The sequence below is a fragment of the Gavia stellata genome, chromosome 4, assembly GCF_030936135.1.
Source record: "Gavia stellata isolate bGavSte3 chromosome 4, bGavSte3.hap2, whole genome shotgun sequence".
Classification (NCBI taxonomy): Eukaryota; Metazoa; Chordata; class Aves; order Gaviiformes; family Gaviidae; genus Gavia; species Gavia stellata.
Genome location: NC_082597.1, coordinates 7,111,404 through 7,134,499, shown reverse-complemented (window position 1 = coordinate 7,134,499; position 23,096 = coordinate 7,111,404). Strand labels below are relative to the sequence as shown.

Below are 23,096 nucleotides of genomic sequence, written 5' to 3'. Positions count from 1 at the left end.
TATCTACGAGATCAGAGGAACTCTTGTTTTACTTTTTATTTAATTTTTGGTTATGGTAATAGAAACATTTAAATCATCACAGAGAACTTAAAAGATGAGTGAACTGCATTGTTTGTCAGATTTCTGTGAGGAATTGAAGAAATACACTAGTCATATCCATTTTTTCTTTTTTCTTGAACCATAAAAGCCTGGCACAGAGTATGCCTAGAATACCTACACCATATTCACATATTCTTGTAACACTTACGGACTTTATAAGTGTCATTGGAGTACTGAGCAATAGACTTGTTTGTAGAGTTCATGGAACATTTTACATGCTAGACTTTGTGGTGGCTTGCACAGTGTGCACTTGAGTGCGTGGCTGTGTGTGGTTTTTTTTTTAATAAGGAAGAAACACGCACATGGTTTCTGTTCTGAGTGGTGGCCTCTCTTCACACCCAGTAACTTGTGCGTAGCCCATACCAGAAGAATATATAGCTGAAATACACTTATATTTCTACAAGTCTTACAAAAATCGGCAATTGCAGTAGAAGAGAGGAACATGAATGAGTGCTTCATTGAGGGAAGACTCAGCGCTGCATTCTGACAGCTGCTGGAAGTAGCATGGATGTTGGCTCAAGACTGTTTGCGGTATGTGCTCTTGCCAGGTGATGGTTCAGGAAAGACAGAATATGGAAATAAAATGAGTAGAGGGCACTGTGTGGGGACCTTGATGGACTGTGGTGGAGATAAACAACAGATGTGAGATTATGATGAGTTTGTGGTTGAAATCAGTGGTTGAAATTTATTCTATGTGTAGCAGTGACTAGAAGAGATTTCCTGTGATGAAAATACTGTTTGTAGGGGCTGGAAGAGGTGTGCTACTCTCCTTTTTCTTGGTTGGTCAGTTTAGGATTAGTGTTCTCCTCTCCCTCCTCTACCCTACTACCAGTGTATCCCAAAGATTGTGCTTTGAGTGGTTGAATGCTGTCTTGACTTACTGTGTCATAAAACTTAATTTGGCTCTTCTTTTTATTCTTTCCTTTAGGGACGGGAGGGTGCGCAGATTGAACCATGGGAAGATGCTGACTATCGTCTTTACAAAGTCACAGATAGATTTGGGTTTCTACAGTAAGTAGCGAGCTTGAAAAGAACTTTGCTGGTCTTTGCTACTATTACTATTTATGCTTTTTATTGTATCACCTGTTCGGTGAAAGTGTTCTTATGCCTTTTATAGATCTTTTGGAAACTGTTTGCTGTGTGAGTTCTGGGTAGTCTTTCACTGAGCTTTTCAATTCCATTTCTAGCTGTTTTTCAGTTCTGTAACTTGATCCTATGTAGGGAGTGAAATGTTTTTGAATATTTGGGAATGAAAATTGATAGTCTACAAAAAATATATTTCAAGCTGAATTAAATTGCAGATAAATTTTGATTTTAAGTAATTGTGTTATAGATAAACAAAATTGAAGTTCTTGGAAGGATTTTAAAAAAAATTTATTACAGTGTTGATCCTTAAAAAAAATCCCAAAATATTTCAAGTTACTTAACAGTTGTATATGAACAACTATGTGTCCCAGTCCTTCAAAGATAAATCTCAATTAACTTCATCTATTTGGTAACCTTACTGAAGTCTCTGCTGATTTGGGACCTAATGTTGCATCACAAAGTCAAGTCAGAAAATGTCAGAATCCAGATCCAATTACCTGATAGGTACCTCCTTTGTAACAAATAATCTCTGTCTTTTTGGCAAATAAAAGATGAGAGTATTAAATCGTATTAGGACTTTTGCGGTTGGCAGATGTAAATATCCAACTTGCAGAAACTGAACGCAAACTGACTTGCTATTTTTTGATAATATCCAGTCAAGACTTTCTGCCACTCCTGGTGTTTGGCATTTATGTTTGAATACATGAAGTGCAATTAAAGTCCAGAAAAATCAGTCATGAGTGGAAAACTTATTGTAATAACTATGTACTTTTTTTACAGTATCGGTGGGGGAGAGACGTGTGTGTGTTTTGGTTTTAGGTGGGATTTTTCCCCCCCCCTTTCTTTTATTTTGTAATGTCGTTGCTTTTATAAACTGTCAGTTAAAACAGTCATCTTTACCTGTAGACTTCATTTGCTTCATCAGGGTGAGTTAATTTGGTGTATGACCTCCAAACAGTTCTATTTTACAGAGTGGTCTTTGTGTTGGTAAACTACAGCTGCAACACCATGTGTCTGGTGGTGTAGCTGCAGTTGTAGGCATTCTTAATGGAGGATGTCAGAATTATTTCTTGTGCAAAAGTAATTGAAGCCACTGCTAAGTTCATCACTGACTTCAATGGAAATTGAATCCCGTGCCTTCAGATTTGCAAGTAGCTTCTTGATTTTGGTATCCTTATGAACTCCTGAACTTTTCCTGTTACTGTATTGTGATATTTGCCTTTTTATATGTTAGGCATGGAAGAATGTTATTTATGTCTGCTACAGTTGCTGCTGCAGACAGTTTTCAGGAGCCTTGGATTTCATGGCTCCAATGCTGAACTATATTTGAGATGCAGTTATGGAGGTGCTGCTTGGCAAGGCACCATGGGCCAGTTTCCATGCTGCTGCAGCTCTAACTTAAAGCTACTGTGGGCATTCTTACATCACACTGTGTGTATACATGTAGGTAGATAGTCTGTCTCTTCACTAATTGTGTGGTATTTTTTGCTTATATGCTAATGATATCTCATTATAAGGCAGATTTCACCTGACAGTGCCATCAAGGCTGCTTTATGATTCTTTAAAGCAAATTCATTGCAAATGATGTTTTTATTTTCCTGAGAAAGAAAATCTCTCCTAATAGGAGAAATATAATTAGGATAAGCATATCAACTGTCTTTCCCTGAAAAGACAATTTATATTGCATTGTAGATTTTAACTATGGTCTGGGTTCATACACTGCAATACTGAGCCTGTGCAATCTACCATTTCTGAAAGAAACTCCTATTCCTACAAGAATTTGAAACTAATCATTATGTAACAAAAGCCTCAAACAGTTGCCTTAATGGTTATCATCCATAAGACCCATAATTTCCTGTGCCCCATCTATCAGGTGTTTACAGTGTGAATTAACCAAACAGGCTGATGCACATTGAAAACGCAGTCTGAGGACAGTATCAAACTTCTTGTACTCTAGTTAAGTTGAGATCTGCAGTGATTGGTAATCTTGTTTACACTGACATTTCAAAATACTAAGTAGCTGAAAAATGTCTTTTGTATCACAAGGCTGCTGGATATGGGGAACCTGACGGAAAATAAGGGCTTGTTTGTTCAAGTACAATAGGCCTTGATTACTATTGGTAGTTTATAAACTTCTCTTTCTCCTTGGCTATGTCCTGTCTGCAGCTTTCCTTGGCTCTGCGAAGGTGCATTAAAAGTTCAGCTGGTTGCTGATAGGGCAGAAAAGATAAGGTTGGTGGGATGAAACACTCAAGCTGCCTGTGTAACTTGCCACCAAGAAGATGGATGAAATTAAAGACTAGAGACTTTTAAAGAGTAGTTTTGGTCTAGATCTGCGATTCTTCTGGTGTCCCAGTGTCCTTATTTGTGTGTCAAACTGGGAATTAGTAAACTTGGGGAACCTGAAGATACTTACACTTCTATTGTCTTCCTGCCATACCAATAGAAGTGGGTAAAACTGTTTAGATTTTCTTCTGAGAACATACCGAGTAGCAGAGGGAAGGTGGCTTTTTATGTAACAGCGTAGAAATTGCTGGTGATTTGAAACAGATATGACACTTCCCTTTGGGTGAAATATCTCACCTTAAGGCTAACCTTCATTTAAGACCCACAGCTGAAATATCTGTTGGGCAGCTTTGGTCAATTCTAATTGTTGTAGTATTTTTTGTTTATAATAGTTAGGACCATCTTTACCTAGCACCGTCTTAAATTTTTAGTGGCTGCTGCCTTAAGAACACAATTTAATTTGTTTGCTGTAGTACTATTTTTTATTTTGCAGTTCTGCAAATGAATATGGAAGTTCTAGTTGACTTTGGATATTAAAAGGAAATTGGTGTGGACAGGTTATTAAAACAGCTATTTAAAACAAAAAAAAAAAATCAAAAAAGCTGAGTTGATACCTAATGAATTTAGGGAACAAGAAAGTAGGTTCAGTGAGAAGTACCAAAGCATTATAATGATGAGACTTGTTTGAAATGAATAAAGGGAAGCGTTAGAGGGAAGTTGGATATGAGAAGAAGGTTTCTGCAAATGTGCTAAGCTGCGAAATAACCCTGTGGGGAGCCGAGGGGGTCTGTCTCTTGAGATGTTTGAGACCAGATTGTACAAAACAAAATGTACCTATGAGGAGTATTGGCAGTGGGACTGACTAAATTGTAAAGGGCATGTTTTCAGTAGAATAGCTTATAAATTGTATATGAGAGGAATGCACAAACCAGAAAGAGTCTCATTTTCGCTAAAATGTAGAAAACTTGGCCTTACCAATTACTGTTGTTGTGAGGCTGTAAGGAAGTGGTGGCCATCATGGTTTATTTAAGCCATATGGTGTTGCTGGCAAAACAGTCTCAATTTGGGGAATTTTTTACATAATTTATTGCCAAATAACACAATGTTCTGATTGCTGATTTGGATATTGGGGGGGGACCCCAAAACCATAAAACTTTAAGGAACACCTAGGGGAAACACCTCTTTCCCTTGTGCCCCCAGGACTAACTTCCCATGTTTTTTTGCCATGGGTTACCCTTGGCTCACCCCGGTTCCTTTGGTGAGGTGGCAGGCAGTGCATGGGGTTGGGGTCCTGCGCGTAAAGGCTTCTTTCTGCTGCTCTTGGTTTCTTACTTGTTTTTGTCTACTGCTCCTTGTATCTTACTCGTTTTCTGCTTCCCCAGTGTGGGTCACCCCTAGGCTGCAGTCCCCTTGGAGATGTCCCTCCCCTGGCATGATGTGCCTCCTCCTAAGAGCACGTCTCCAGCCATGTCCCAAACAACATCTCCTTCCATGTGTCTCTTCTGGTTTTCCCCACATCTCCTGCATTTCTCCTGCCTCTAACAGCTGCCGTGCTTTTAAAAATGTTTTTAGTAGAGGGATCATGGGTTCTGCCAACTGACTGAAGTTTTGGCACATGATGGCTTTGTTGTAGAGGATTCAGAGATGGCTGGAGCAGCCATGCCTGGCACAGGGCAGGGCATGGCCTCCTCCCACACAGGTCTCCCCTGCAGCCCCTGGCTACTGAAACCCAATACATGTAACTGCCATGCTGGGTACAAGTCAAGCACTGGAAACCTAACTTGTGAAGAAGGTAGCAGAGACATTGGCCAAGGGAACCACTGTTTTCTGGACATGTTGGTAACAGAACACTGTAAATGTGACCATCGTTACTAGATTGTTGTACATCCCGACAGTGTGTTTGCTTCCTTCCGGAAGGTTGAGGATGTATTTTGAGAGACATGCTTTTAGTGCACTGTGTTCCCAAGGGGAAAAGGCCATTTCAGAGTCCAGAGGTCTCAAGTGACCGTAAGGGCACATAACAACTCTGAGGGAGCTACAATTCGGATGCTGGTGTGCCTTCTCATAGCTGAGATTGTGCTGTACGTTTGCCACCTGGACCCAGCTGATAGCTGTTCATACTTTCCAGTGCAATATTTATAACACTGTTAGGTTAAACTCAATTTGCAAAGCAATACAAGAAAGATGGAGTAGCATTGGTTCATCTCAATACCATTTCATACAGTCTTAATTCGATTAGCGTTGTTAATTGATATAAACTAGTTTCTATCAAGTGCTATTGGTCTTCCTAAAGTCAGCTGTTATACATGGAGTAGTGCCTATTAAAACTTAACTCTTCACTTATGTAACGTTTGGCTAGGAGAAGCCCATGCCAGGGAGCTCGTCTTAGTCATGAACACAAGAGTCTTGAGAGAACAGACCAGTATATTTCTACAGGTGCACTGTGGTTACCTATAATCCTAAAAATATGTTTTTTTTTAAAAAAAGGCAACAACATCCCAACCCAAAAAACTTCAGGCATGGTCCTCATTCTGTAAATTCTTCATTAAAAATCCCGCTGGACTCCTGATTGCACATTATGGTGCAGGAATGCTGAACAGTAGGGCTGATGTGAAAAATACCATTCATTTTTAAGAGGAACGTTTTTTTCCTCCAGGAAATGTAGCACTAGCATTTGTATCTAGAGTCTACCAGTGTTTTGATAAGATCGAATATTCTTTTCTGGAAAACATTCTTGAAATTGCATGTGGCAGATAGTCTGCTAGACTTTATCAACCTACAGGTATGGAACAAACTATCTCAGGGGACTACCATAGTGTTCAGTTAAGCCTTAGTCTATAATATACGACTTTTTCAATCAAGTATTTTAGGAATGGGAGAAATGCATCAGATCTCTTCACAGATAGTCATAACAAAAACTGTTTCAGCTGTTCTTGGAAATGAAAAAGATGGAATGTGTTTGGTATTCATAAAAAATAATGTTTGGTGGGTTTTTCCTTTTTTTTTTTTGCTTTTCTTGGATATGTTGTGTCTTTTTGGTCAACTATGTGTCAAGCTACCTCTTTTTTTTTTTTTCTCCAGGTTTAATCAAAAGTTCTCATTTCATGCTCAGAGTACACACACACACACACACACACACAAAAAGCACCAGAATGTTGCAATTAAAAAAATCCAACAAACAAGTAGAAAACAAAAATAAAACCCCTACCCCAGAAAACCAAACTCCAAACACCCTGCACCCCACAAAAACCTAGTTCCTTTCTGTCTTATCTTGGAGCTTGGCTAAATTTTAAAGTAATGTTTTTAATCTTTTCACTGTGTACTGTTCTTTCTTAGAAACTTTACCTTGTAGATACTTCTATTTGCAGTTTTTCTAGCAGCAGTCATTGATAAGGAAATAACTTCAGGGAAAAAAACCTACATGAAGTTCTGAGTGTCCTGAAGCTTATAGCAGGCATTCCAGTAATGCCTTGGGATCTGGGATTTCCCCCTTCCCCCTCCTTGAATTCTTTAGTTGATTTGTTACTGCTTTGGGATGCTTAAAAAAGCTACTAGAATTAATACGTTATTCCTTGGGCGGTGGCATGTCCTATTACTACTCCTAGGAACGTTATAAAAGACATTTAATTTCTTTTTTAAGCCTACAGTTTAAATAATACCTATATTACTTTGTCTATTTAGAAATGGCAATTATATGAATGATTTTTATAGTTAAAAGATTATTAAAGGTCTTAAAGCAACAAAAGTAAGCAACAAATCCAAATGACAGTCAATGTTTTGTAAATAAATAAGAATTGAAGCTTTAACTGAAGATCATTGAAGCACATATTTAAACATATATTTTCATGAATGTATCCTTGTATTTATTTTTTGTGAAACTCTCCAGCTAGCTACAAGGCCTGCAACGCTACAGCCTTGGGGACAAGTGTCTGGAAAGCTGCCCGGTGGAAAAGGACCTGGGGGTGCTGGTTGACAGCCGGCTGAATATGAGCCAGCAGTGTGCCCAGGTGGCCAAGAAGGCCAACGGCATCCTGGCCTGTATCAGAAACAGTGTGCCCAGCAGGAGTAGGGAGGTGATCATGCCTCTGTACTCGGTGCTGGTGAGGCCGCACCTCGAATCCTGTGTTCAGTTTTGGGCCCCTCACTCCAAGAAGGACATTGAGGTGCTGGAGCGTGTCCAGAGAAGGGCGACGAAGCTGGTGAGGGGTCTGGAGCACAAGTCTGATGAGGAGCGGCTGAGGGAACTGGGGTTGTTCTGTCTGGAGAAGAGGAGGCTGAGGGGAGACCATATCGCTCTCTACAATTACCTGAAAGGGGGTTGTGGTGAGGTGGGTGTTGGTCTCTTCTCCCAAGTGGCTAATGACAGAATGAGAGGAAATGGCCTCAGGTTGCGCCAGAGGAGGTTTAGGCTGGATATTAGGAAAAATTTCTTTACTGAGAGAGTGGTGAAGCACTGGAACAGGCTGCCCAGGGAGGTGGTGGAGTCACCCTCACTGGAGGTGTTCAAGGAATGTGTGGACGAGGCATTGTGGGACATGGTTTAGTGGGCATGGTGGTGTTGGGTTGATGGTTGGACTTGATGTTCTTACAGGTCTTTTCCGACCTTAGTGATTCTGTGTTTTTGTGAAGGACAAAATAACTTTAATCCTTCCCCTTCCTCCCTGCCCCATATAATGTTACAGTTGAATGGCCACAAAAGCATTGGCTGATTGGGGTTTGCAAAACAGCCTAAACTTTGTACCTGCTCCTAAAACAGGCTAAAAGCTGAAAGCAGCATTTTACAACTCTAAAGGTCAGCACCAATTTCATGTTTAAAGAGCCGGTCCTCTTTTTTGGTGCCAGGCCAAAAGTCAGAGAGCAGGATAAGCTAAATGGCCTCAGCGGCTTTCCAGGATGGCACAGAAAACTAAAATTTGAGCAGATCCGAATAGCTAGAAGGCTTCTTCCTTTGCTTAGGTCTCAACACAATATGCACCTGTTCAATATACTGCCAGGTTCTGTGCTGCTTTGTACTGAAGTCTCTAACTCATTGAATGACATTCCCTCTCGAGGATCAGACATCAGCCAGGATCATTGTTTGGTACCTGTTGGAACTAGTGATTTCAGTCCTTCATCAGATAGTGACCAAGCAAGGAGTGTTTAAAAAAAAAAACAAACAAACCACATAAATTCCACACCTTTCCTTTTTAGCTAGCAATTAGGATTTATATTATCTGGTCTTTCATTAGCCATACTTGTGTGTATATCATTCTTGTTTGATTCTTTTATTTGTCTATCTCTGTACATCACCCAGCTGTGAGGGAGGCATTCAGTTTTCTTGTATAAGAAAACCTTTTAAGACCACAGTTGTGCTTTTCTAAGTAAGAAGGAAATAACATTTTTTTTGAATTCGGGGCAGGTACAGCTCAAGGCCCAATTTTCCTACTCTACATTGGGGAACATAGGTTATCACTGATGTATGCTGACTAATATATTGTGGAAAGCATTAAAATTGCTCAGGTCTTATTAGATACAAAGTAGAAATAAGAGGAAAAACTATAATTTACTTACTGCAACTTTTCAAGAACTTTTTTCTTTCCATCATTCATTGATGAACTCCAATTGAATTGTTCTGTTAACTTTCGATAATGAGCTGTGAAAATCCTAAGCTGCCATGACGTCATTTAAAAAAATGCAGTGATTATTTTAAAGACTTTTATTTCTCCAACCTGCACAATATGAGTTCGTTTCAGGTCTTGTTGTTAGCAAGGTCTGCGTTAACTTGTATGAGTAATTATTATCTTACAGCAATAACCAATATTGTCAGGTTTTGTGATTTAACTCGGGTGATTCAGCTTAGACATGTCTTTCTTTTACTACCTGTTCAATAAATGGAAACTGGGGATGTATGTGCAGTGTGGCAGATGCTGTTATGTTGATAAATATCCAGGGATCAGCGAGGTGAGGTTGGGCAGATTGGAGGTTTATTCTGCACGGTTGTTTTTGTTAGGGTTTTTTTCCCAGTGAAGGATAAGATGTACAATAAAAGTACTAATGGTAGAAAATACAGGTGTGGTTCCCGCCCCACCCCTACATACATGAAGCTCTCTTAAAAATTTGGGTTAGATTCTCGTACTACTCTTACAGCAGCTCTGTGCTGATTTTGATGGAATTGTACCAATTTGCAGCAGCTGGGAATCTGACTCATACTCTTATTCTTTATCCCATGAGTCTATTAGAGCAGAGAATGTGTTTTTAGAATAGTTTGCTAATGCTGGAGATTATTGCGTTGCCAGAGGTGCTTTTCAAATAGCAAAAGAAAGAATAATGAACTCTGCTAAGATAGAGGCCTACCTGCTCTTCTCCATCAAACTTTACTCTTTAAAAAAAATGTATTGCATTTTTATTAGCACTGTAATGCATTTCTGCAGCATGCTGCAAAAATGAGCTAGGGGAGCAAAGAAATGGAGAGCTCAATCAAGAATTGTGGGGTACTCCATTAAATGTCTCCAAATGAAGCTATTGATTTTTATTTTTTCATTATTATTTTGCCCCTAACTTTCTAATAGAAAGCAATATGATGAGCAACTAGTTATCCTCTCTCTCATTCTGTTTCTTGGTAATTTATACATAGCCTTGCTGGAAAACAGTCCTTTTCTCTAAAATATTCTTTGTGCATTCCTTAATACTTTCTGCAATGTGCTTGTTGAACCATGTGTCTAAGAACAATAGCTCTTACACAGCTAACCCTGCTGATTTGAGTAGGTACCCAGGTGAAGTCTCTCCAGATAAGAGATGTAAGGACTGGTCTCTGAGTGTTCTTGGCAGCAAAAGCAGTTATGCTGAGATGCCAAAAGTTTTGGGTAATAGAAATTAAAGAAAGAAGCATGGTGGCTGCAATTTGATTGAAGAAGTATTAAAAAAAAATAGGAATTTTAATATAATTTTCATTTCAAAGCTTAAGGAAGGACTGCTAAGGTTACTAGGAGAGTTGCGAAGTTATTGTTCATAGTGACACACAGCCACTATCCTTAATTTTGTAGACACAGTAAGTGTGGCCAAACATGTTAAGTGATATGATGATGTGCTGAAAGAGCAATGAAATGTTTATTTTTAACAGTTCAATTATAAATGTAAATCTTACTGCATTTTATATATCGTGGTCATTCATTAGGGTCTTGCTGTTATTTTCCTCCTCTCCTCCTTTCTTCTCAGCTTTGAAACAGGGTCAGACCTACTTGTCAGGAGAGTGGCTTAACTATTCCATCGCTTGGGAAAAAAGTGTGCTAAGTTCAGTCTCTTTCAGCTGCCAAAGACTAATCTTTATTTTAAAAAAAAATAATTCAGATCTCGGATGTTAGAGAAGTGTTTCTCGTAATTTCCTTTTTTACTAAACATATGAATATACCTCTTTTTGACTGCGTAGAATTTTTCATGTGGCTTTATAAAGATTTACTGTGAAAACTCCACTGTAGTCTTGCGTTGTGTGTGATGGATTCTGCTCTCTAATATGTGATACATTTCCCTGAACTGATTTTACTCTGAAATATTAATTGCTAATCAATGTTTTGAGGAACTGCTGTTAAAAGCCCACAAATTTCAGCTCTATTTAACATTCTTTCCTTTTGCCCTCATGTACACTGAAGATACTCTTATTTAAGGAGAGAAATAGATTTTTCTTGAATTAGTAATTTGAGACTCAGAATGCTTTTTTAGATCCATCTTCCTAGCATTACGGAAAACCATTTTTCTTGCATACATTCACAGGGAACTACTTCTAAAAGAATATTTTAATTGCATTTCTGTATGACAAAATCTGTTTTGAAAACATGGCAGTGATAGATACATAGTAAACATTAATGAAGAGGTTTTGCAAATTTTAGTATTTATCAGTTATGGAACTTCTGATAAGTTGAAATTAATCTCTGTTTACTATGCAAATGTGAAGTGATGGGGCTAAGTTTCAGAGACAGACCTTTCAGAGACCAAGGTGAATAGTCAATTTTATTTAAACATCACTGACAGCAGAAGAGTACATTGGACTTGCTGTAAATTTTACTTAGTCGTTATCCATTCTGACTCTTCTAGTTTGCAGCTCTGCTTCCATGATGGACAATAAACTTTGATCTCTGCATTCGTGTCCAATTGTGGTGGTGGTTGTGTTGTGATCCTTTTCTTTGCATTGATGCATTGGAACTTATTTCTAAAAGCATGAGATGTGTATGGCAATTTGCAGTAACTGCTTCCTTAAATTGATGTCTTACTTTGCAATAGCGTGTGGTCAGAAATGTTGCTTTAGAATGTGTTTTGGTTGCTATGAGGAACCCTTCAATGCTTTTACTCTTCACTTTTCCTCACACTTGCTATTTAAATAAGTCTGTCTTGCCAGCCTGATGGCAAAAGTGGCCATTTATTCAAAAGCTGTTCCATGAAAATTGTATAAACCAGCCCTAGCAGAAGGGAGAGAAACCAGACTTTCTTTCCCAGGTGATCACCTGTGAGCTTCACAGTCATATAGGACCTTACAGTATTTGCGCACCGCTTGTGTTCTTGGTGGTAGAACTTCACCAGGAGAAGGAGGAAGTGCCTTACTTTTGGTCTTGGCTAGGTCATTGTCTGAGACAGGCTTGCTTTAGAATGTCGTAAAGCTAAGGAGGCTATTTGAACCCAGAATCGACTCATTTTATGCAAGGCTTGAAGTCACCTATTTTGGACCTGTTTGAAGAGAAGCCACCAACCACCTGTAACTCAAACAACAGCTGAAGAACCTACCTCCTGGATTGGTATTTATAGCCACAAAAGGAGAGTAGCAGGATTTCAGGTATATCTTTCTCAGCCGTGTTTTGTTGTCTAGTTAATTTTGGCTTCCATTGGAAAATAAGCAGCTTTGCCCATGTGCTGTGCTCTCATGGTTGCAATAATTTTTTAATATCTATGTGTCTATAAGTTACTAGTAAATTTTTCTGTGGCTTGGACTACTAACTTCAGTTCTTCTGTAAAAGTATTTAAGATGTTCTTCTCTTTAATTCAGTTTTGTTCATCTTAATGAAAGCTGATTTTTTTAAAGAATAATTTGAAAAGGTTTTTGGTGTGGGTTTTTTTTTTTTTTAATTTTTGTTGTTTCTCCTCTTGTGTTATCACGGTGATCTAGCGTACAGTTCTTCTGCTACTCTCCCTTCATGCAGGTTCTTCCCATGGAAGGAAGGAATGTTCTGTTAGTATTTGCTATCATTCAGAACAGTATGGAATTTTTTTTTTCCTAAAACTGTATCACAATTGTACCCATTTCTTTAGCTTATTCTTACAGGACTAGAGTTGAAATTTGAATTTTTAATTCTATTCTTTCAGCTGAGTTAGTCCAGGCTGTCACTTCAACAGAAGATAAAGAAAGAAATGAGGTGAATGCAATCCCACAGATTTGATTGCAAACACAAAAGTAAGCTGCAGGATAATTCTGCCAACTAAGGACAAATAGTGTGTTTTTGTTAACAGCTGCTGCTACTTGATTTGAGTAAAAGATCACCCACTGTGTACTAAGAATTAATGAATTACTTCCTTTTATGAAAAGTGCCATTAGGTAGCAGAACTGAAAAAATTATTGAATATGGTAATACAGGATTTAATTTATACAACATACGTAAAGCGATATGCATTAGTTTTGAGTTACTGCTTAAGCCCTAAAATGTAAGAATTTAACTTAATCATTACTACCACATATATTTCCTACTGTATTTAGCATTTATAGAAGATTAAAGTAACTGAATATAGGGAATGGCCAGAGTGTGTTTCACTGGCACTGATTATTAAGAGTGCTAAAAAAGGTCTGGAGTGACAGTTTTCAGAAGTGCAAAAGTGCTGCTACTCTCAACCCAAGTGAAAGACCCAACAAAATAGAAGTTTAGACTGCAGAAAATTATTTCATAAAAGAAGGTACATAAAACATTGAGCTTCAGTGGTGAACAAATATATAGTGCTGGAACACTACCATCTTAGTTCATTTATGTCAGAATACGCTTTTCATACCACATGAATTTTATTACAGATGAAGCTGCCAAAATGTAAGTCCTGGACTGCTATGAATATATAGTGTAAGTGATCTGTATGGTAACTAATCTTCAAGCAGTACTTAAAAGCGCTCTCTCTATATATATGCTTAAGGGAAAGATCCTAGCTGGTTTAGACATTTATATATCAAATGTAAATCAGAAGCAAGGCAAAGAGATTAATTCTTTTTCATTTGTCTTTTAGCTACTTGAGAGTTTTAAGGTAGCTTAGACTAATTTTTATTTTTATTTTTTTTTAAAAAACACTTAGAATGTAATTCTGAGAAGACATTTTTAACCTCAGTGTTTATGTTCAATTAAAGTGACATCAGAAATCACTAGAAATGCTGCTGTGCTCAATTATGCAGATTTTAGATTTTTCTCAAAGGTTTTCTGATTCCAAGCTGGGAAGACTTTAAAGTTTGCATATAGAACATTTCTTTAGTAAAAGACATAAGAAAGCATATATTTTAGCATGTGGCAGTGAACATACAGGCATCTTTTTTTGCTATGAATTTCTTGATCATTTTTTTATATTGGCAATAAAAACTTTACAGTGAAGTTTTCTTCTCCCAAGCAGGGAAGTACTTTACTAAAAAGTCACCACTGCGAGATTTAACTGAATTTGATAAATATTTTGATTTGATTTTATCTTATCTCTGAGAGTGTGTGTTACTTGAGACTTTCTGGGCAGGAGCTACATGTTCGTGGCACTGTGCTCTGCATATTGGCAGAAGCATCCACAGAATCCACAAATAATAATTGTAACAAAAACCTAGTTGCAAAATCACATGTGATTCAATCTTTTGCCAGCATTAAATTCTTTATTGCAGCATATTTCCTGATAATTATATTGTGGAATATCACATTGGCTTTTCCCATGTGTTAATTAATTGCTTTGGCTTGGCTATGAATTTTAACAAAACTTCTGAAAGCTGTTTTTTAATCTACTGTAGTCACCACCCCCATACTGTGCGGAGGTTATTCGGTGAAAATTCCAAGTGGATGATTACAGTAGCAGAGCTCCAATTATTTTGATAGACAGAATCAAAATTGTGAGCTATATAAGTAAAATGTATAATGGAAAGAAGGAAGTGATCTGTAGAATTGTATCTGTGGAAAATCCATAATTTAGTTTAAAAACCAGCTTTCTTACTTTCTCCTTAATATTTTCAGAAATCTTTTCCATGTATTATTGGTTTTGAAAGTGACACTATTGCATTTAATTTCCATTAAAAGCTTGGAAGATTAAAACAAGCATTCATAATCAGAATTCTTCTGAAAATTAACTTGCTTGGACTAAAGGATCTGAATTCAACACTAAGTTGTGCTTTAGATTTGTCCTATAAAGAGTAACTTAATGATAGGTCTAAAGAAAGGCATGACATTGAAATACTGTTTTATTTCTACTTATAATGGTTAATGAGTTTTTTCAGTTGACTTCAGAAAACTGTTTGCTTTGTAGCACATCTTGTGACACAGTGCAGACATAAAAGGTGTCATTATGAGTAACAATGCTGTGTGTCCTGTGAATTATACAATTAGTCTAATTTATCTTCCCTCCTATAAGATGATTGTGAAGCACTTTTCAGCTAACTTTAGAACAAAGATCAGTATGTATATTATATGACATGAGGCAGTAAAAGCTACCTGGAAACAGTATGTGTGTATATATATACAAAATAAGGTGTCATTCTGTGGCAAAGCACTGTTGTAACTATCCGTAATACTGTGTATTGCTTTGACAGTTTTATGTGCTGTGTGCTGGACGCTGAAAGGGAGGCAGACCTAAGAGACCATCCAGTCAGTGTGTTTATTGTTGTAGAATTGGTTTCCTAGTGTGAAGATACTGATTTTTTTTTTTTTTTTTTTGTTTAGTAAAGCTATAGACTCCTACAACTCACTTCTGATAAATTACACAGCCTAAAAACTGTTCATACTTGGGAAGATTTATTTTTTCCAAGTAATCTGAGTACTGAAATGTTGTTCCAATTTGTTACTCAACAATCTGAGTTCTATATTGTACAGCAAAATAACTCCATTTGTACTAAAGCTTTTCCTGTTCAGATGTCTGTCAACTGAACTCTTCCCTTCTTTCTCACATCTTACCTGTGCATGATCATTCTTCGTAAATTGATTTCATGACACTTTTGCTTTTGAGTTTTATGCTTTACTAATGTTTATGTGGATGTTTCACTTACATATTCCTTGATCATAGAAGTTTCAAAACAATCCATGTCACTGCATAATTTTTTTTAAAAGCACTCCTTCAAAATAATTCTCCTGGGTAGTAGCAAGTATGTTTTCCTTATGGATTTAAACACTTAATGTTGCATCACAAATGAAAAACTGAACACACAGCATCTCTTTCTTCATGATTAAGTCAATGAGACCATGAAGATAAGTGTTCTGCAAGAAACTGTCCCACATTATATTTAATATGTGACACCAAATACGATTTCAAATACTTTTCAGTTAAAATGTGCATGCGGTGATACAAGGTGATGCTATTGCACTTAGTACATTGAGGAAAGCATGAGAAAATAATTTGGAAATAGTTTGAGAAACTATTTTGTGTAGGGACTGCACCACAGGTTTAATGAGGATTTGAGTTTAATAGTCATGTTATAGTGAGTTCAGTAATATAGGAATATTAAATTTAATTGACTTTCTTCTTTAAATTTAATAATGACTTGCACATATTGCAATTATTCCTGCAACATGTTTCAGGATGAAGGACCCCAAAGTTCTTCACAGTGCACTGCCTGTAATTCTCTCTGGCGTAAGAAAGACAACAGCAAGCAGAGAGGGTTTTTAAGCAAGTGGTGTGTTTTGAAATAGAAGTTATGAGAAATAGAGCTTACAAAGAAATTCTGAATGTAACACCTCTTGGGGCAAGTAAGCTTTGTGGTAAAGATTTTTAGTGTATTATGGTCAATTTTTGCCACTGTTTTCCTAATGAAAAATTGAGTGTCAGTGTTTGTACAACTTGGAACTGTGAAGAATTAAATTGACAGGAATTTATAGTGCTGGGGTTATCAACATATGAAGACTGCTGATTATTGCACTAAACTTCTTCTATCAACTGAAGCTGCAAATAATAGAGGAGCCTTTACATTTCTTAAATTTGATTTAAACCGAACTAGAAGCAGGAAAATGCTGTGATTTGAGCCAGCAGGGAACATATTTGGGATTTAAATACAAATGTAGGAAAAGAATGAATTTGATGAGTGAGTAATATGAGAAAGTCTTTCCTTGTGTTTATATTGAACAAATATATCGAAGTGCTGTTTAAAGAAGACTGATTTAAACAGCAGCAGTGGGTAGGTGAGTGTAAGCTTGTTAAATCTGAGACTTTTCAAATTATTTAAACTACCACTGTTACTTGAGGAGGCTTATTACAACACATATCTTAATGGTCAAAACCATAGATCTGTGTGTTTAATGTTCTGAAGTGTCAGATATTTATGCATTGAAGATTAATATTTCTTTTATCTTGAAAAATTAATGAAAAACCTGTGTTAGCCATCATGGTGGATTTAAAGCCATAAAATCAATTCATCACTTACAATCTAACAAAAACAGCATTTTCAATCAAGTCTTTGTTCTTCAAAATGACATCCTGTTTCTTTGAACTTGTAGGCCTTATAGTCCCCACCAGAAGGTGGTAATAGTCCAGACTGAAAGACAGGAAGAATTTGGGCCAGTGCTGCAGACCACCACCAGTGAGGACTATGGATAGAGGTCCTGAGTTCCAGTCAAACCTTGGAGTCTAGTACTTCCTCTCAGTGAAAAGTCTTTGAGGAGCCTTCTAGTAGGAAACCCAGCATGCCTTCATGTGGACCCTGCTCCTTATTGGAGTTAGGATTTCGTCCCAGCGTTTTGCAGCTCCCAAACGTGTAGACAACATCTTCAGACCTTTCTCTTAATGCTGTAACACCAGAGCTGCTTGGCGGTGACAAGCAGAGCCCCTGAGCTGCTGTTAGGTTGCAATGTGGGCTGCCCAGGCTGCAGGTGGGAGGCTGGAGTCTTTATGCCTGGGGCAAAGGCACATACTAGATGGAATGATTCTTGATTCCTGTCTGATTAAATGGGTGAATTTACCTAGTTTGGATCTTTCTTTATTGTGGACAATACAGTGTTAAGATTTTGTTCCTGCTAAGTGAGACCTTATTTACATGAGTTCAGTTAAAATCTGTCTCTGTGGCTCTTTGGGATTTCAAATATTGTATGGTTCCAAGCTAATTATGCTAATCAGTCCTGTCCTCCTTCTCTGTATCCCTTAAATGAGTATTACTTGAGCTATTAAAGGAAAGCAGTCATCTTAGGGCAGGATGTGGCTATATTATGTTAATATTGTTTACTACTTCACGCTATTACTTGGTGAAGTACACAGATAAAAAAACTTTGAAAAATACAAGTTTAAATAGGCTGGGGATGGTGGGAGAAGATTCAACATTGAAAGAAATAATGAAGATATAACTATTAGATTGGCGAGGCTGGGGAAGGAAGGGGAAGATTGATCATTATAGAGAAAAAAAAAGGTACAATAAAATTACATTGATTAATAGACATTAATTGATTTTGTGTCTGATCCTACCTAATCCTTTTTAGAAAAAAAAAAATCTGTAAGGTGCTTCTGCATAGGAAACATATATACTAAATAGAAATGTATTTACTTAAAGTATCTTTAGGGGCTTGAGAGAGTTTATTTGCCCACTCAGCCTTTCCCTTAGTCCTTGCAGGATAGATTTGAATATTATGTATGTGAGTACATGGGCGTAGTTAGTGTAATCTAGTTAATTGAGAGGAAGATCTCCAGGAACTCTTGTGTTCCAGTCCAGTGAGTTACTGAGCAGCCCGGGGCAATTCTCTCAGCCTCTGCGCTGTTTTCCTGGTGCTCAGCTGCCAGCAGCATCTCAGGGAACAAAAACATGGGGCTGGCTTCATGCGCTCCTGTGGAATATTAGTGCTTAAAATGTATAGGTACGTGGTATTAGTGCATAACTGTGCAGCTAAAGAAATAACGAGGAATGTGGTCATAAATTTGCTGCTGGAATGATTTAGTGAGGGAGTACGGTGTCTGCTTCCTAGAACAAAAGAGCCTTCTTTCACTGCTCGGTAGATTCAGCCATAGCTTTTGTTTGCACATTGATGGTAACTTGCAAAATTAGCAAAGAACAATTCCTTAATAAATTGTTGCAGTTTATTCTTTGTGATAAAATAAGATTTGATTAATCTTTCATGTGATTAGCTTCCATGCCAGATTAGCAAATGTGAAGATAAGCTGTCAAGTGGTACCAGTTGAGCAGAGGAGTTGCTGTGTCCGGTGTGAGTCCACAGGGATGTGGAGCTGTCAGATCAGTGTCTTGCGCGCTGCTGGCAGCGCTGGAGGAAAAAGAGTTTCTTGCATGCGCAGCCAGCTGCTGGTGTGACCTCGTAGGGCCACGAAGAATGAGGCTGCTGTGTGCTTGTCTTGCTGCGTGCAGCTGATGCTTCTGGTGGAGGTAGACAGTACCTGCAACTGTCACTAAAGAACTGAAAATTTTAAGTGACGTTTGAAAGGCTTAGCAATCTTTCTACTTAAAACTAAAACAAACAACAAACCTCCCAAGCAGATTATTAAATTGAATTTTTTCTTCCCCTCTATTTGTTTTTTCACTTCTGTTCAAATAAGCTTAATTTCTAGGTGATATTTGGCATACAAAGGGCCTACTTTCAGTTTGTTAATTTAGTTATATGAGAATGTGCACAATACTATAAAATTACAGCATTTACAACCTCAGGTAGCACCAAATATAGGCTATTTCTAGTGCATTAGACAGATGTTAATCACATTTTTTTGGATTTTGAAGTTGTTCGTCAAGAAGAGTTTCAGATACTTGGAAAGTGCTTCTAAATAAATGGATTATGCTTTTTGCAATGCTGTTCAAAAGGAACACTTTTGGTTTTTAAATTAGTTTCTAGGCTGCGTACTGGAGACTTTGACTTGTGTGTGTGGTCTCTGAAAAGATGTTGGTTGGAGCAAGCTTTTCCATTAGATGAAGTAATTAAAATGTATTTCTTTATAACTTCTGAATCTGAAACTGCATCTTTTAAATGACATGAATGAGATCAAATATAATTCACGCATTTTCATCAGACTGTTCTTACATAGACTGCAGCAGCAACTACTTTTGTAGCCTTCCCCAGTGTTGTTTTCGCCCTTGCACAGATTTGATACAGGTCTAAAATACTGGGGTGTAATGTCCTCGCTGCTCTGTTTTCAGAAGCTGCAGATGATGCAGGCAAAGGAAGACAGGCTCATTTGGCATCACAGTGGTCCAGTTACTTCTGATAAGAAAAACACAAGTTTCTTTGATAAGAACAACAGGAGTTAGAGCCCTCAGGATGAAACTAAAATAATATAGTCTGAAAAATGTATCTGTGTAAAGGCTGCTTTTCAAGCTTTCAATTTATAACCGGCCTTTTTAGAGTTAGGCTAAGAAGTGAAAGGACTGTATTTTTTTAATATTAATTAGATACCTAGTAATAAAACTGATTTTTCTTGGTTTTCTTTTTCTACCACCTTCTCCCTGTTACTCAGAGTGAGTTTTGTAGAGTTTTGAGAAAATGGAAGTTAACTGTCCTAACTCAAGCAAAATCTCAGTGCCTTTCACAGGGCACAGTAGTAAAGGAGGAAAACCTTTTATAGGGGTATTTCAGCTAATAGTAGTATGGTCTAATAAACAAAACAAAAAATTCAAGTAGGTTTCAGTTCAGTAGTACAGTACAGGGTGCTTTTACTAAAGGAAAAATAAACTTTCTGTTAAGTCCTTGTCTTTTGAAGCTATACAATTACTTTTGATTTAGAAGGTTTAAGATTGAAATAATTCTAGTTCTGTACTTAAAATATTGTGAGTTTTACGGTGTTTAGAAAATAAATTCCAAGGGTTCCTGTGTGTCATTGTCTTAGTTCTCTAAAGTTCAAAATTCTTGTTTACTCATTACTACATATTGCTACTGTAAATAATTACTTGTGAGGACCTATACAGAAATGATTTTGTGCCAAGATTAACCAAGAGTAATATGAACTTTGTCTTTGTTTTCAGTCCAGAGGAGCTTCCTGTCCATGATGCAGCGATAGAAAAGGTAAGTCCAGTGTCTTCCAGTTTTTTGACTAGGAGGTAAACGTTACAGACTTCCGACTTTTTTAATATAAATCATTTCGAAATGAGGAGATGAAGCATTTGAGTGATTTGCATTCCCAAAGAAACATGTTCTAAGTCCCATAAGGACTGTGGTCCTTGAGGCCGTGTTAACTCGCCCACAGATCCCTTGGGGCCCAAGTGATCTTACATTTACTAGTTGCAATGAGACGTGAGTTTTTCTCACCCATTATATGACCTAGTAAAGGAAACAGAGCTACTACTCTGCCCTGAAAGAGCAAGAGCTATTGTCTCTGTGTCATGAGCTGTCATCAGCTGTGCTGGCTGGATGGATTGTCCCAGTGAGGTGGTGGCTTTGATGCTGAAGTGTACGTTGCCATCCCCTGAGGAGTGTAGCGTGCTTTTCTCGTTTGGTAAATGGTGACAAATATCCTGGCTGCCACTGAAACATGATGACCTCCCTTGTAATGTTCAGTTGATGAGCCAGATGTATTCTGGACATGCAAGACCTGTCTGCAGCTGGTGTAGGCCCTAGTCCAAATCTTCCTGCTGCTGGAGGGTACTGGAGGAGAAGTTTGGGAACTGATGTTCTGGGAACATGCAAAGCTTTTATTAAAATCGTCGGGAACTGAATTTCTACCTGTCTGGGCCTAGATACTATTGGTATTTCTCCTTGGTCTGTCAGGCCTGTTGTTATCTCTGAGACCAGTTCAGATCCTTCTTGTTTGTCCATATTGATCATCTGTATCATCAGAAAACTCATGATAAAATATTTAAACCTGTAAGTTGGCCCCCTTGGCTGCACAAATCAGTAGAGTGCATGGAATTACTTGTTCGAAGGCAGCTCAGCTCCCCGAGCGTTGAGAGTAGCAGTGTTTCTAAAAATGAATTATTTTGAGCTTCAGTATTTGGCTGGTAAGAAGAATTTCTCATAAAAGAAGGGAACTTCAGAGTCCCTTTTGTTTTGCATTGGTTCATGTGTGTTTCTGCATACGCAGCCTGAAATAGTTGCATTTTGCTGCCATGTTCCATTACATTTAATAATATAGTGAGTGTGTATATAATTTAATTTCCATCAGAAGGACACATCAGGGTGGTGAGTCTATGAGCGTAAATATTAGACAGCTTGCAATTATTGTGGTATATGTGTTTTGAAGCTCTGATTCACTGTGGCTTTGTAGTTAGCCTTAAATTATTGGGGGAAAATAGTTTCTCAGTTCTCTGCCCCATATTGTATTCATGCTGTCTCAGACAAAATGTCAGCATAGAAAATGTATTTACTGAATCAATGTTAAATTGCAAATCTAGTGTCTTTTTATAATCATACAGTAATACTCCTGTATTAGACTCTTGGTTATACTCCTGATGATATCCTGACCTCTGCTGGTTTGAGGTTTGTCTGTGTTCTGTCGCTGGTCTTTGAACCTTTACAATTTTCAAGATACCATTCGTAGAATAAGGGATGTGTCATGTTAATGTAGGCTAGCACCAAAAGCTTTCTGTGCAATATCTTTTAAAGTCACTTATTTGGCAGAACTATTTATGCTTTCCTTCTGCCTTACTTGTGAATTTTAAAAAATATTCCTAAGTCATGTTTTCATTTAGTTTGTAACTTATGTAAAGGGTTGTGTATCCTTGTGAATTTCGAATCCCTCTCTTCTTCATATACATTCTAGTGTAAAGCTTAAGCTGGGTTTTCTCTGTGTGTATTTGTGTGTGTGTTTAAGTGCATAATACTTCTAGAATAGGCATTATTACTGTGAATGCAGAGTAATTTTGATGCTTCGTTGCCTTGCTGGGCATTTGGTGGCTTAAATGCATCGAATCGTTGTCCTACATTATTAAGTACTTAACCTTGAGATGAATCATACAGCACATCTGAGATAAAACTAGGGGAGGAAAGATCATCATAAGATAAAAGTGGACAGAACTGACCTCAGGAAATCTGGAGTCTGTGTCTGACTCTGTTTTTGAAGTGCTATAAAATGTTTTGTAAGTAATTTTCAGTTTGTTCAGTTTTGTCTTTGGTTTACTTGATTATTAATTCTCCAGGGAACTGTTCAGTGAGTTCTGGTTTTGTTTGAAGCTTCTGCTGAAGCATTACTTTAAGCCTCATCTATAGCATACTTACTCTCCAGGAAGGTAGAGTGCTGCACAAAAGATGGACGTTTGCCAACTTAACTTCATGCTTTTTTGCTTTCAGTAGTGTATTATTTACTGACACAAGAGTAAGAAACATTCTCTGCTTCAGTTAGGGATTCTGTTATTCCCAACGGCAAAAATGCTTCAAAGTGTAAAACGTACTCAGAAGACAGATAAATGGATTTTTATTTTTATTTTTTTTGTGACAACTACATGGAACTTGCCTGAAGAAGCAGCAGCGTCATCTGTCTACTCTGCAATGAGCTGCATCAGATCTATCAGTGTTTTCAGTGTTGCACCTGTTAAGACATGA

General features: G+C 37.6%; 1 protein-coding gene across 2 annotated transcripts in view; it reads left to right on the top strand.

Moving 5' to 3' along the window:
- Positions 1-23,096, top strand: part of USP6NL (USP6 N-terminal like) — a 98,427-nt gene that overhangs the window by 33,010 nt on the left and 42,321 nt on the right. For both annotated transcript variants that reach the window (XM_059816468.1, XM_059816469.1), the window contains exons 3-4: positions 1,028-1,110; positions 20,585-20,624. In XM_059816468.1, coding sequence (XP_059672451.1) covers positions 1,028-1,110; positions 20,585-20,624 — 123 coding nt within the window. The remainder of the gene's footprint in view (positions 1-1,027; positions 1,111-20,584; positions 20,625-23,096) is intronic.